General features: G+C 38.3%; 1 protein-coding gene across 4 annotated transcripts in view; it reads right to left on the bottom strand.

The window, feature by feature from the left end:
* The window catches only part of LOC126202941 (zinc finger protein swm), a 250,253-nt gene that overhangs the window by 158,014 nt on the left and 77,137 nt on the right, over positions 1-15,102 (bottom strand). For all 4 annotated transcript variants that reach the window (XM_049937040.1, XM_049937041.1, XM_049937042.1 and 1 more), the window contains exon 6: positions 1,850-2,083. In XM_049937040.1, the coding sequence (XP_049792997.1) occupies positions 1,850-2,083 (234 nt within the window). The remainder of the gene's footprint in view (positions 1-1,849; positions 2,084-15,102) is intronic.

Below are 15,102 nucleotides of genomic sequence, written 5' to 3'. Positions count from 1 at the left end.
AGCCTCCTTAACTCATCATCAACAGATTACTTCTCCCATCAGGCACAGGCACAGTTGCACACAGTCTGGCCTCTGTGACCAGAGACAGTGATTGTGTGTGTGCGCGAGAGAGAGAGAGAGAGAGAGAGAGAGAGAGAGAGAGAGAGAGAGCGGGGTGGGGGGGGGGGCTGTGCTCCTCTGAATGTTTGTGTTTTCTACTCCAATAGAACAACTTTTGGGCAAAATCTTAAATGTATTGCAATCTTTGTCTTATGGCTATCTGCAAGTCATCTCCTCTATATGGTGAGCAGCCATCTATCCTTTTTATAATGTTGTCATTGTTCTATCCTGGATATTTCAATGTTCGACACAAAAGATGTCAAGCACACAGAGCCAAGATATCCATCCAGAAACACATTAAATTCAGAACTGACCTCTGTCTTCTTTCACACATCCCTCCAGTCCACTTCTTGTAAAATTACCTTTAAACTTTCTGTTGTCTCTTAATTAATGACTCTGTTCTATGACACAACTTCATTGTAATCAGGGAATTTATTTAGTTGTGCACCATGCTCAGAGAGGCCATTCACTACTAGATTCATTCAATATCATTGATTTAAGTATACACCTGCAAAAATGTTATCTATTGGTGTAGTTCTTTCCTGTGTAATTCTGGTGGGGAAAAGATCTCGGGTTATAAGTGTTAAGTAACACTTTCCAAGAATTTCTTTATCTAAATCTTTCAGAAAATTAATATTGAGGTTTATACATTATATCAATTATTTTGTTTCATCTGTTGGGTGATATGACACAGCTCAATTTTTAAAAATAATGTTTTATAATTAACAAAGAGAGAATCTTGAAGACTGACTCCTAATGAGTGACAAAAGTGGTAGCTTCCATGTTCTTGATAATTAAGCAAAATTGATTGGTATGACGAAAACTTGAGTGTTACATCAAAAAATTTAGGCACCCACTTTTTGAGACACGATTTCATAGAACTGTTGTCTTGAGTCACTATGTCAATGTTTACACATCCACAGTAAAACATAACAAAATCTCTGTCTTGCAATTAGATTCCTCAGATTTAAGGCCAAAGGCTCACATGGTGGAAACACTTAACACAGATGATAACAATCTGAGGGTAATAATAAAATACTGAATGTAGTAAGCTGATGCCGATATGAAAAAGCCTGTTCCACGCCTAATTAAATGTACATATTTTGATTAATTCTGTATAATATGGTATACTCCAGACAAATACTTTTCAAAAAGATTTCATATCACTTAAATTTATATTCAATATCAACATCTCATTTTTTAAAGAAAAAAGCTTCTCTTGCTACTGCCAGTCATTACTTTTTTTTCAATTTCTACCATCATTTATTTTGCTGCTTACTTTTGTACTACTTTAAGTATCTCATTCCCCAATCTAGTTTCTCCAGCATCACTTGACTTAATTCAACTGCACTCCATTACTGTTATTCTACTTTTACTTAAACTCATCTTATTGACTTTTACAGGACCCTATTCACTCCATCAAATGATCTTCCACATCCTTTACTATCTATCACCACTGGAAAACAGTTGCTTTTTTTGTCTTCACCCTCAACTCGTTTCAAAATTTCTCCTCTGTTCGCTTTACTGCCTGCTTGAAGTGCACCATGATTAACATATACAACCCTTACAGAACTAATAGTTACAATCTTCTAGACATAATATTAACAGATGTATGATTTGAGTTGCTATAAGTAATAAATTTCAGATTTCTAGAGAGTGCCCCCAAGTGACATTGTTTTTTCCATACCACTCTCCAGCTTTCCCACTTTATACAGTAGCTACGATATTACTGTCCACGGTAAATTCTTACCGTCAAAATCTCGACACCGCCTTTTCGGTAAAAATGTGGGAGTAGATGCAGAGTTGTCAGGTATTGCGACTCCAGCAGCTGTAGCAGGCACGGCAGGTTTGCTGCAGGCGCTGACAACACTCTGAATGCTCTGTGACGTTGTCGTCAGCCTCATATCAACATCGCCGTGGTTGCTGTCCTGTGTCGGAGTCGCTGCACCAGACAGCGGTTCCTTCTTGTCTCTGGCCGATCGGTCTGCACATTAAAAGTACCACACTTATTGTGTAATTTCTAACAGAATGCAGTGCAACACAACTGAAGTATTGTAAACGTACTAGAATGAGTGCAGTACACTTGCACAGACATCTATTTACTGGACAAAGGAAGACCTCTAACAGTAAATTATAATAAAGTACCAGCTGTATGGTAGTGTGTACAGTGTGATCAATATTTGCATCTCATACAAGGTAGCCCTCCATAATCCAATTTGCTGTCACTGCCAACTGGCACAAACAACATTCATAATTTGGGTGTCAAGGATTTGAGTGCCTCCTCACTAGAGTATTTCGGCAGGTGCTGAGAGTGACAGGTGGTGGTCACAACAGAAACTGATGCATTGTTCAGAGGAAGCAAGACACAACTAGGGCAGAAATTAGATCTGTTAAAGGTGCAGGCACTCCTCTAAAGTCCCCCTCAAACCTATAAACATGTGAAGAAGTCCACAGCCACAGTGTTTCTACAACTGCAGTGTTCTATACTGTTCAAAGCATTAAACAGAATAACCAGTAATATAACTGTTCTCTGGCATACAAGTATCTACACCACCATTGGTGAACATGACAGATGATTACAGCATCTTCACAGGGCAGGAACAACCAGATCCAGCTAAGTGGAGATGTACTGCACCTGCATTGAGACAAACATGTGCCATATCCAAACTTCCATCATGCTGGCAAAATTAGGAGGTAAGTAATTCAAAATTAACAGTTTTCAACAAAATAGCAATAGAACAACAGCTTCTAAGCAGATGCCATGAAATTTGGCATTTGTAATCAGGTAGGTAATTCCAATCATGACTACATGAACCCTCCAGTGTTCATCAATTACTTGTGTCACCTCCACTATTGTGGATGCTCAATAAGATTTACAGAGAATGGCAATGGTATTCATAATCATTATTAGACATTCAAAAAGTCTGAAGCTATAGTCTTAATTGAAACATTGGAAAATACAGGACAGTATCATGACAATATTATGAAAAGGATAGATTCTACTCACCATATAGAAGAAATGATGTATCACAGACAGGCACAACAAAAAGACTGCTGCATGTGCACATGCAAGAAGTGCCCACGCATGTGCACAGGCAAGCGTGCCCCCCCCCCCCCCCCCCCCACACACATACATACACACATGCACGTAATGGATTGCAGATCTCATATTTTAAGTGGAGCTGACTGCAAACTGCCCACAGTAAGATACTGCGGGGTGAGGCACAAGTTCTTTCAGTTCTGGTGGGCATGTGTTTAAAAAGAAGATTGCACTATAGAAGGGATGCATTTTGACACACACAGTCCAGTTCCCTGACATTGAAGAAAAATGCAAGGTTTGAATAATTCATTGTGGCCTTGAAAGAATTACATGGATAGTGTCCTAAAAGTTTTACATCTGTTACCGAGAGGTTTTCGAGACTGTTTGCCATTTCAGTTCAAAACGCCTCCATGCATGTGCTGATATAACTGATTAACCCGCAAGTGAATTCCCATTTTAATGACAAATCTGTTTACTTTCAAACTGTTCAGGATATCTGCACTGTTTTCTTCAGGTAAATTTTCCATGTTTCCACAATGAGGTTGCAAAGTGCTACATTACTTTGATCAATATATTTGTGCAAAAGATCTTTTTTCAATTACAAGACTAAATAAGTCACGGTTATGTGGCAACTTGAGTGCGAAAACTTGTGAAATTGTCTGCGTAGTGCCTGTATGCCAACAGTTTGTAGCAGATAAAAATTATGAGTTCAGCATTCCAAAAAAAATAAACAATTCTGAAAATTTGTTTTTCTCATGCTTTAAGTAGCTGAGTAGCGTAAAATATAAAAGCATGTAGTATGCAGTGTGATTGCCCCCCCCCCCTCCTCCCGCTAAGGCAGAGTGGGAAATGTGCATGAGCAGCGGAGTTGGCACTGTGGCACTCACAGCCTGCGAGCTGAAATCTTAGTCACCCCACAATTATATAGGTTTTGGAGTTTCACTGCTACATAAATTTGTGCTGTTCTCCTTTTGAACACTGAAATTTTCGTATTGCTGTATAACACACAAAGCTTCTGTAAGTTTGAGGAAAAAATTCCAGCAACTGCGAAGTTTGGCAAGTACTTGCAGCAAGACACAAGAAACAGTTTCCACTAACTTCAGGAAGCTACTTCTGCAATTTGATCAAACTTGCAGATGATGACTTGCTGGGCCTGTTTCAACGTCAAAGAACTTACAGAAGTAGCTTCTGTAAATGACTTGCAGAAGTTTACTTACTAACTTCTGAAAATAATGTTTTTATGCAATTCCATAAGTTTAAAGTGTCAATTTCCTACAAAAATTGGGTAAAAATACTAAAATTCACATACAAAATCACTCTCAGGAGTATTTCCAAACATGCCAATAATCCTTTGTTCATTTTAATTAGGGTCAGTATTACATCAATTATTGAAATAGGAGAAGGTTTCATGCCCAGAAAGGTTTCCTTCTTATCACTGCACATCTTGATAACTAAAGGCTTTGTAAACAGAAAAGGTAATGTATATTATAGCTAGAAGGAATAATGATCCAGAAACTGTCAAACATTATAAAAACTACTGCACTGTATTAGGAAAAGTTATCAAAACGTCCAGATATGTGCATTATGTCTGAGATTAGCACCTCTGACAATCAAATTAAAACAATTTGGAATATTGTTGAAAGGGAAACAGGGCAACTGAGAGCACAGGAAAACAATATTTCTATCAAACTCAATGAGAGGTGGTTTCAGTTGCCTGGGACTGCAGTTGTGTTGAGAATATTGTGCGTGCGTGTGCGTGCGTGCGTGCGTGCGTGCGTGCGCGCGCGTGCGTGTGTGCGCGCGTGCGTGTGTGCGCGCGCGCGCGTGTGTGCGCGCGCAAGGATGTGTGTCTGTTGTTGACGAAGGCCTTAATGGCCAAAAGCTTTAATTGTGAGAGGCTTTCTGTTGTGCCTACCTGTGACTCAGCATCCCGGCTCTGTGGTGAGTGTAACTTTCCTTCCCATAATATTGTTACATCCCATCCTGGATTTTCCATTGTTTGAACTCAATTAAACGTTTTCAACAAAAAGTCAGAAGTAGAAACATTTTTAAATGTTGTAGAGAAAATAGGATCCAGATGTTCATTGGAAAATGTAAGCTGTAATGGAAGAAGCAATATCTATGCAATTTGATAAAATTGAAATTCAACCCATCTCACCTAATGATATTAGGAAAATAATAAATTCACTCAAAAGTAAAAGTTTGCATAGAATTGATGGCATTTCCACGGGAGTACTAAAAGCTTGTTCCCAAAAGATCAGTGGGATTCTCAGCCACATATGTAGCTGCTCACTTAAACAGGGCATTTTTTTCAGATGTGTTTAAATATGCTGTCGTTGAACCATTGCACAAAAAGGGGGTTAGATCTGATTCCAGCAACTACTGTCAATTCTCACTTATGACAGCTTTATCCAAAATTCTTGAAAAGTAATGTATTGAAAGAGTAGCATCACATATTTGTAAAAATGAAGTACTAACAAAAGGTCAATTTGGTTTTCAGAAAGGCTACTCAACAGAAAATGCTATATACACTTTCACTGATCAAATATCAAATGCACTGAAAAACCGAACATCACCCATTGGGATATTTTGTGATCTGTCAAAGGCTTTTGATAGTGTGAATCATGAAATTCTTCTAGATAAGCTTAAGGATTGTGGTACAAGTGGGACACTTCACAAATGGTTTAATTCGTATTTAACTGGAAGAATGCAGAAGGCTGAAATTAACAGTACAGATAGTCTGCAAAAATCAGCCAAGTCCTCTTGTTTCATGCAAATGAATCAGTTCATGGTTTGAATCTATCAATCAAATCAGCTCAGAAGATAAAACAGTTCCCCTCGAAGCATGCTCAAATCTGTCGTAAGCTGAAGTAAAGGGGCGGAGTTGGGCAATAGAGGTGAGCAGCACTCAAAAAGACAAATTGTGTAACTCTAGATTTTTGTAGGATGGGGTAGCATAAGTTGTGGTATTACTGAAATGTGGCTCATGTTTTCAGCCCAACCACTAGGCTCGGACCCTCAGGCTACACTCTGATAGACTACCATAGTAAGTACTCGCACTCAGAAACAACAACCAGACACTATTCAAAACACTGTCAGTGGGCAGCGATTACTTTGGAAATCTGCCTCAGAACAACCATAAGTAGCTGAAACAAAGTCATTGCGATTAAGCAGATTGATAAATTTATTCTCTACTGTTACACATAATGACAAATATCATAACATGTGAATAGGAGTCTCACAAATTGCCTACTTCAATAGACATTTCTCCTTTTTTATTCCCTATAGCAAAACCTCATTTGACTAATCTGAAGTGAGTTATATCACATTGAAATGGCAGTCGTAGGTAAGCAATCTGAGCACTTTAGATCCATATTTTTTTGCCATTTCATTCACAAGGCAAACGAAAAACTCGTGTTGTAACACTAGTTCAAATAATTTTGTCCTTTTCTAATTACTGTCAACTGATATGTTTTGTTTCTTTAATGAGGAAACAGTATCTTCCTTATTTTTGTCTTTGTGGATGCTTTACCTTGGCAAATGATACAGAGCATTATTTATAACAATAAAAGAGATTTTCGTTCAGTTTTGAAGACTCTTCAGAGTCATTTTACAAAAATATTCTAGTTCATCTCTTTGTTATAATTGGAGGTCTTATTTGAACTGAATGACAGTTGACGATTTCCAATAAAACATTCTGAAGTTCTAGCAAGTGCTACAATAATTCTCTTTCCTGTGCCAATCACAGCTGCTGTACTAGCTCTAATGCTCTCATTTGTCTAGCCATTTTTAAGCTGTCCCCCATATTCATCTGTTTTGTATTCATGATATCTTGCAGTCTGTATGAAGTTGATGAATGATATTTTATTAATTTAGACATAGCTGTAAGACAGAGGTTTCGGAACCAGATTTTAAATTGTAAGACATGTCCAGGGGCATATGCGGACTCTTGACTACAGTTTATTGGTTATGAGCTGTAGATTTAACCTGAAGAAATTTCAAAACGGTAGGAAATTAAGGAGATGGAACCTAAATATGCTGAAAGAACCAGAGATTGTTGACAGTTTTTGAGGGGGAGAGGTGAAATAGTGAAGGCAGCAGAGAATCAGAGATAAAAAGACATGGTATAGTAGAAATCCTTTGATAATACAGGAGATACGAAGGGGTTACAAACATCTAAAAAATGAGATTGACAGAAAGTGTGAAATGGCTAAGTAAGAATGACTAGAGAACAAATGTAAGGATTTAGAAGCACATATCACTGGGGGAATGATAGATGCCACCCACTGGAAAATTCAAGAGGCCTTTGAGGAAAAGAGGAGCAGCTGTCTGAATATCAAGAGCTCAGATGAAAAAAAAAAAAAAAAAAAAAAAAACCAGTCCTAATCAAAGACGGAAAGCTGAAATGTGGAAGGAGTATACAGAGGATCTGTGCAAGGGATGTGACGTTTAAGCCAATGTTATAGCAATGGAAGAGGATGTGGACAAAGATGAGATGGGAGATATAATAATGCGAGAAGAATTTGACACAGCACTGAAAGCCGTAAATCAAAACAAGGTCCCAGGAGTAGACGACATTCTGTCAAAACTATTGATAGCCTTGGGTGAGTCAGCTATGACAAAACTCTTCCATATGTACGTGTAAGAGACAGGTGAAATATCCTCAGACTACAAGGAGGATATAATAATCCCAATTCAAAAGAAAGCAGGCGCTCACAGGTGTCAATACTACTGAACTACCAATTTAATAAGTCACGGTTGCAAAATACTGGCACGAATTCTTTACAGAAGTCTGGAAAAACTGGTAGAAGCTAGCTTTGTAAAGATCAGTTTGGATTCCAGAGAAATGTAGGAGTATGTGAGGCAATATTTACTATGACTTATCTTAGCACACAGTTTAAGAAAAGGCAAACCTATGTTTGAAGCATCTGTAGACTTAACTCTTTCAGGGGAAGTCGTTCCGTTTGAAACCACCTACAATTTTCTCATTTTGTGGCAACAGGTCAGTGGCTACATTTGGGGACACCATTCAACAGCCTAGTTGGTGCTGCCATCTAGCGTCTGTCACTGGAACCGCTTCAAAATCTGTAAACATTAGCAAGTAGTGAGGCGAGTTGCATAGCCATTTTTGTACGCTGTATGGGAACGTCTTTATTCTCAAATTGTGACTGTATTCTTCTGTATTAGGTAACTTTTATGCATGTATGAAATGCAGAATACTGTTCTGTTTACATTAATACTATATGTACTGCAATAATAGCCAAAATAATGCATTTATTTCCGTGAATGTTGTGGAGGTTCCATTTGAAACCACTGCTCCTGTAACCGCAGCATTAGTAGGTGTGACAATTTTTTTTTTTTTTTTTTCCTCTCTCCAGTTTCATGTGATGTATTCTCACAGACTAAAGGATGAAGAAATTCTGGAGTGCCTTTTCGCAGATATTCCTTCAGATCCCGAATCACAGATTGACAGTAGCAGTGACAGTGAAAGTGATGTGCTAGCTGAAGACAGTGATCTGGATTTGCGAATGAAAACACCTATTTTACCTCAAATTATTTCGGAAAGTGAAAGTCAGGACCATTTTTGACAATGGCAGTGATGATACTTTCAGCACTAATGACGATTTGCCACTGTCTTCCATTGCGAACTTTTCATGGAGAAAGGACGTCAGTGCAATGAACTTTGCCGCCAATTTTTCAGAGGAAGCTGGTGTACGAGGAAAACTTAAAAATGACAGTGAAGGTATGCAACCAGTAGATTTTTGTGTGTATCTGTTTTGTGACACTATGTTAGAACACATAGTTTTCCAGTCTAACCTGTACACAACACAGAAATGTGGCAATTTCAGGCCTCTTTCTAAAGCAGAAATAAAAGTATTTTTGGCTATAAACCCCAGATCAAGTAAGAAACAGACTGCCCGATCGCATGGTATAGCAGGCAACCCTTGTCAGGGAACGGCCACAGGCGGCAACAGCGTCACACCCTTACTTGTGGAATCAACCACTAGATGGCACTCCGTTCTGTGAAATATGTGGCAACATCGGCCGAACGCGTGCAGCTTTCCACTATTTGGCGTCTGTGAAGTACAGCTGTTTCTGACATACCGGTGGTAGTGGATCGAGTCGTCATGCCGAGGGCCGGCGAGTATTTCAACTGTGGAAGGAGCAGACGAACAAATCCTGAACTAAAAATGTTCAGATTTCCTGTCAAAGATAAAGAAAAGTTACGCGAGTGGATTTTAAATTCAGCAAAATCAATAAATTAGTTTCGAGTAAGAATTAATAAAGAGCCCTAAGCATTCGATCCTATCTAAATTTTGCCGATCTTATATTCTGATATAACGTGGCAGCCCTTCTTGTACAAGAATCATATCATATAATTTTTAAATCTTTACTGCGATTTGGACTTTTTTAAACTGCTTATTCACTTCACTATCTTAATTTTGGCTGTAGAGGCATTTTTGTGTGCAATGTGAAAACTGAAACCAATATAAGATATGGATAACAAAATGCAAAGCATAGTGTGGTAACATTTGGTAAACAATTTAAGAAGCATTACCTTACAAGACCTTTCCCTTGGTACTTTAAAATGGCTCTAGAGCTGAAATCGCAACAGTGAAATAAATGAATAATAGCCATCATCTAACTGCTAGGTCATCGGTCCCTCTAAATCCTGGTATATACTAGAGCGAACGAAGTGAACGAGTGTAAAACCTCGTTTACACTGCTGCAAATGAGTATTCATAGATGATTCGCCAATGTTCACTGCCATTCATTTATACGTGTGAACAAGCGTTTGTACTGGAATGAAGGGAAGAGAGTAGAAGAGAACGAGCATAGCATGCAAACTATAGATGCTGCCTATTTTAATTTTTTTTTTTTACCTGTGCGCTAATAATCCTCACACAGCTTTCACTCGAAAACAACACTACTTATAGTAACAGGTCTGCGCGAGTGCGGATATCCCCAGTAATAACTGTGTTGCAGGTAAAAGCGTACGTCTGTTGTGAATATTTGCGGGTTATCTTTAAACTGTACAAAGTAAATTTCTAACATAATTATGGTTTGCCGTCTGTGGCTCTTCAAAGTTGACACCGCCAAAATATGCTCAAAAAACACGCGGCGGCCGATGTGGCCGAGCGGTTCTAGACGCTTCAGTCTGGATCCGCGCGACCGCTACAGTCGCAGGTTCAAATCCTGCCTTGGGCATGGATGTGTGTGATGTCTTTAGGTTAGTTAGGTTTAAGTAGTTCTAAGTTCTAGGGGACTGATGACCTCAGATGTTAAGTCCCACAGTGCTCAGAGCCATTTGAACCATTTTTGAAAAACACGTTTTCATTTGTATATTACCGCGTTTGCAGCCCCCTTTCAACAACAATCCAAAATTCATCATTATGAGCCACTCTTATATCATTTACGATAAGTTACATGCAAAGTAAAAGAATTTAAATTTGAAATGACTGTCACTGAAATATGTCAAGCCTTAATTCGCATCACAACCGAGTGTGGACATCAGCAGACAAAAATTCAGGCCAGGCACAAGTCTCTTTTCAGAGCAGTGGTGGGTTAAACTGCTTTACAAAACGTTAATATCTCAGAATGCGGATAAGCAACTTGGCAGATGTGGATAATGATCTTCTGGATGCGGTGCACATATGGACGGCGGCATTTTTCCTGTCCGCGCAGACTTCTAGTTACAGCTGCGATGTAAATCTTTGATATTGAGATAAGATTATTTTGCCCGCTGGTTTTGACAAAGCAAACAAAGTGGCGTATGAAAATAAATATGTTGGTGGCTTAATTTGTTATGTAGATGTGAAACACTTGGCAGTAGTGCCAGTGCACTTAACACTGAATTGCAGCTCCAGCCTTCTTTAGATTTATTCCAGAATTTTGCACATATGTCGGTTGACACCTTTCGCTGGCTCCTCAAATTACACCTGACGAGGAAATTTACTAGCAGCAACACAAAGCAGTTCGCAAGAAGACGAGTACTCTCCGTGCTGGTAACGCCAAAGGGGAGACGAGGCAAACTTCTTTTGATGCTTTGCTCAAAAACCAACAGCCAGCTGAACACTAACAAACACTACCGAATGCGTACCGAAAAAGACTGAATGTTATTGTCTCGCTGTGGTGAATGGAATTAACACTACAGAATCAGCATTTCATCACGCAAACACTTGCAAACATTGATGTTATGCTTTCGCTACTTAATTGTTTCTCACTGTGAAAAGCTAAGCACTAAAGGGGAAACAACATTATAGGCAATGTTTGTTTTAATTACGAAGCAAGTAATGTCACGCAGAAGAGATTAGAAATCACGTGTTTCTTAACTTTTGCAGGAACTGTGGGCACCGAGTAAAGTTTACGAACCAAACACGACTGAATGTCGTTTGCTCAAATTCGTCTACACTTATGAGAATGCAGTTTTTCCTGTTTCAGTTCGCTCAGACTGAGCTACCAAATGTGTTAATGGTATATACATATATGTATTTTTCTGATAGATAGTTATTGTTACAGGCTATGTCAAACTGCTGGATATGGACCCAGAAAAACTGCACAATAGACTGCTGTGTGATGTCCATTTTGATAAAAAGTCATTCATGAACAGTACGAAACAACGGCTTATACACACAGCAGTTCCTGTAAAATTTACATCTGACACTGGTTCTTCAGCAGTATGTGAGGGAACTAGTGATAAGAATAATTTGTCATCACCTGAACTGAAAGTGAACATTCCAAGGAGAACACACAGTGCAGCTAGTCACCTTCTGGTAGAAACAAATGCAACACCACAAAAGTGTGAACGATTTCCAGACCTGAAAGAAATCACAGAAATGCCTGCGAGACAAGTTAAAAGAAAACTCTGTATGCTACGTCATGATGATGAGGATACTCCTAGAAAGCAAAAACTGAAACAGAAAATACATAATACGAACAGATCACTGAAAAACAAAACTTCCGACTTGTCAAAAGTTAAGAGTAGATTATTGCATTGTCGGAGCTCAAATAATATTGCCCACGTGTTAAGCAGTTTCTGCTTCCCATCTGATTACTCCAAGGCACTGGTTGCAACGTCCGTGGTCTTCTATCGAAAAAAATCTCTCTCTGATGATGTTTTACAAATCTCCTGCAGTATATAATTTTTTGCGAAAATTGGGTATCGTATTGCCTGGACTGTCCACAATTAGACGATGGATTGGCGTCACAACATTTCTACCAGGGTTTAACAAAAACCTTTTTAGTCAACTTAGCAAGAAATTTGAGGCACAAACTTACTTAGAAAAGGCATGTGTAGTATCTTTTGACGAGATGTCGATAATGCGTCATCTGGAATACGCAAAAGACCTCGATTTAGTAGAAGGTCTAGAAGATTTGGGTGATTAGGGAAGGAAACCACTTCCTGCAAATTATGCACTTGTTTTTATGATTAGAGGCATCTACAGTAACAGGAAATTACCTGTTTCATATTTTTTGTCTAATTCAGGAGTAAAACATGCGGATTTATTGGGACTCTTACAGGAACTAATTATTTTATTGCAAAATGCAAACCTAGAGCCTAAATTAGTCGTTTGTGATCAAGGAGCTAGTAATCGGAGTGTTGTGAAGCATTTACATGTTACACCTGAAAAACCTTATTTTATTGTAAATGGACAGAAATGGTTTTATATTTTTGATGTCCCACAATTATTCAAAAGCATATGAAACAATCTGCTTAGTGGCGACTTCATTGTCAACAATGCTGTTGTTTCATTACAAGATGTCAGGAAAACATATGACATTGATAAGAAGAACAAAAAAAGCAGGTGTTGGTAAAACTCACTGACAGTCATTTGCAACCTGATTCATTCCTGAAAATGAATGTAAAAATGGCAGTCCAGGTCCTCAGCCACTCTGTTGCTGCAGCTATCAGAACTTGTGTAGCGACTAAAGAATTGCAGGGTGATAAAGCAGAGAGCACAGCTACTTTTATAGAATTTATGAACAATTTGTTTGACGTTTTGAACAGCAGGACAGCATTTTCCTCTAATCCATATAGGTGTGCATTATCAGAACAATGCCCAGAAGTAATGGAAAAGCTACAGAATGCAAAGGATGTCTTAAGTACCATAAATAAAATCGAAAAAAAGACAGGTAAAATAATGACACCACCATGCATTGCGGGTTTAATCCAGACTGAATGCTATTGCTCAGTTTTTTCTTGAGGAACAAACTGTCGGCATTAAATTTTTACTCACCAGCGGATTGAATCAAGATGCTCTTGAGAATTTATTTTCTGTGTGCCGTCAGAAAGGAGGCTACAACCATAATCCAACAGTTAGAACACTAAGGTGCTTGTTCCGAACAAGCACTATTAACTCACTAATGAAGCTTTCTGACGCTCCAAATTGTGAGAATGACACTGACAAGATGCTGTTACTGAACAACTGTGTGTTGCAGAAAGAAGGTGATGAATCTCAGCTGTTGGAGAGCTCTGGAAACGTCGGAATTCCGAACACCCCTGGTTTCTCTACGGATGAAGAAGGGAGTACCTTCGAGGCTGATGGGTATTTGTCTTCCTCACAGCAAGACCTTTCCTCTGAACAGTGTTCAGTAGCATATTTTGCTGGCTACTTAGCACACATATGCATCGAAAGGTATGTTTGTTTGAGATGTAAGGAGACACTTACATGTAGCAGTGAGCTTCAAGAGAAGAGGGAATTATTTATTCTCCATAAAAAATACGCAACTGGGAATTTGTGTCATTCTTCAGTGGGACTCGGCACTCCAACTGTTGAGTTTAGCAACATTATTGAAATGTCTTTATAGGCATATGAGTCCTGTTTTTTACAGTTTATTTATAAGATAAATATAAAGTTTAGGATTGTTAATTACATCAAATCAAAACTTGAAAACTTTCACTGGTTGGACGAAGAGGAATGTGCAGGACACAGACTTTTCATTTTGAATCATCTTGTGAAATGCAAATAGTATTACAGTTGCAGAACTATGTTCAAAGACAAGTGTAGTAGAACTGTCTCAAAACTGAAAATTATAAAATATATGTAGTTTATTCATATTGTATTTAAGTACCAAATAAAGATTCTCTGTTAGGCTGCACAAATAAGTTTCGTTGCCTTTCCTTGATCACTCTACCACGTTTAACTAGAAAGAAGTAATGTGTTAAATCTGAGCAAAACAGTACTGCTTGTGACAATAGAAGATGTGCTGACCGCAAAGTTAAGATGTTTACCATCACAGAATTTTTTTTTACTCACGATATTTAAAGTTTCACAATATTTATTCTTTTTGAAGATATCGTTGTTAAGTGCGTAAATGAAATTACATTAGTTTACAACTAACAGTCATCAAATGCAAAATGTGGTTAAACTTAAGAACGCTTACAGAAATACTTAGAAAGGAAGCAAAATCTGTTTCTTAAACTTATTTACAGTCTCAATGTGAAAAATATATTGTCGTTATAACTCACCTAATCCTATACATACTATATGCAAAATAAATAATTATGTCGGTAATGTCAGGATGCAAAACCCACTGCTCAGTGCAATATTTGTCAGTAAATTAACGGATTATATTTCAAAGACGTTGAGAAGATTTTGAAAATTTTCTAGTGTTAACCTGCACATAGTGATCTTTTTCACCACCATAATCCGAATCAGAAGAGCTGTGTAACAAAGAGGAAATAGACGGCATGGAAGGCGAGTGTAAAACCTATGCGACTGCAATACAGTCTGCATTTAAACAGTAACTCACGAGAAATATTTGTGTGTTACTTTTCATTTTTTTCATTTCGCATATGATTGGGAGAAGTATTCCTACAGTAGAAATAAACTTGGTTTGTAGAATTACAGGAGCTAATCTATATTCTTTTATTGAAAACTCGGGAAAGACCATAGCCGATCATGGTCTACAGTCAGCTGTGTGACGAATGCAATTCACGCGCAGCGCTCTAACCGAACACA

Source organism: Schistocerca nitens, chromosome 9 (assembly GCF_023898315.1).
Source record: "Schistocerca nitens isolate TAMUIC-IGC-003100 chromosome 9, iqSchNite1.1, whole genome shotgun sequence".
Taxonomy (NCBI): Eukaryota; Metazoa; Arthropoda; class Insecta; order Orthoptera; family Acrididae; genus Schistocerca; species Schistocerca nitens.
The sequence above is the reverse complement of the archived record's forward strand: the minus strand, read 5'-3'. Positions and strand labels throughout refer to the sequence as shown.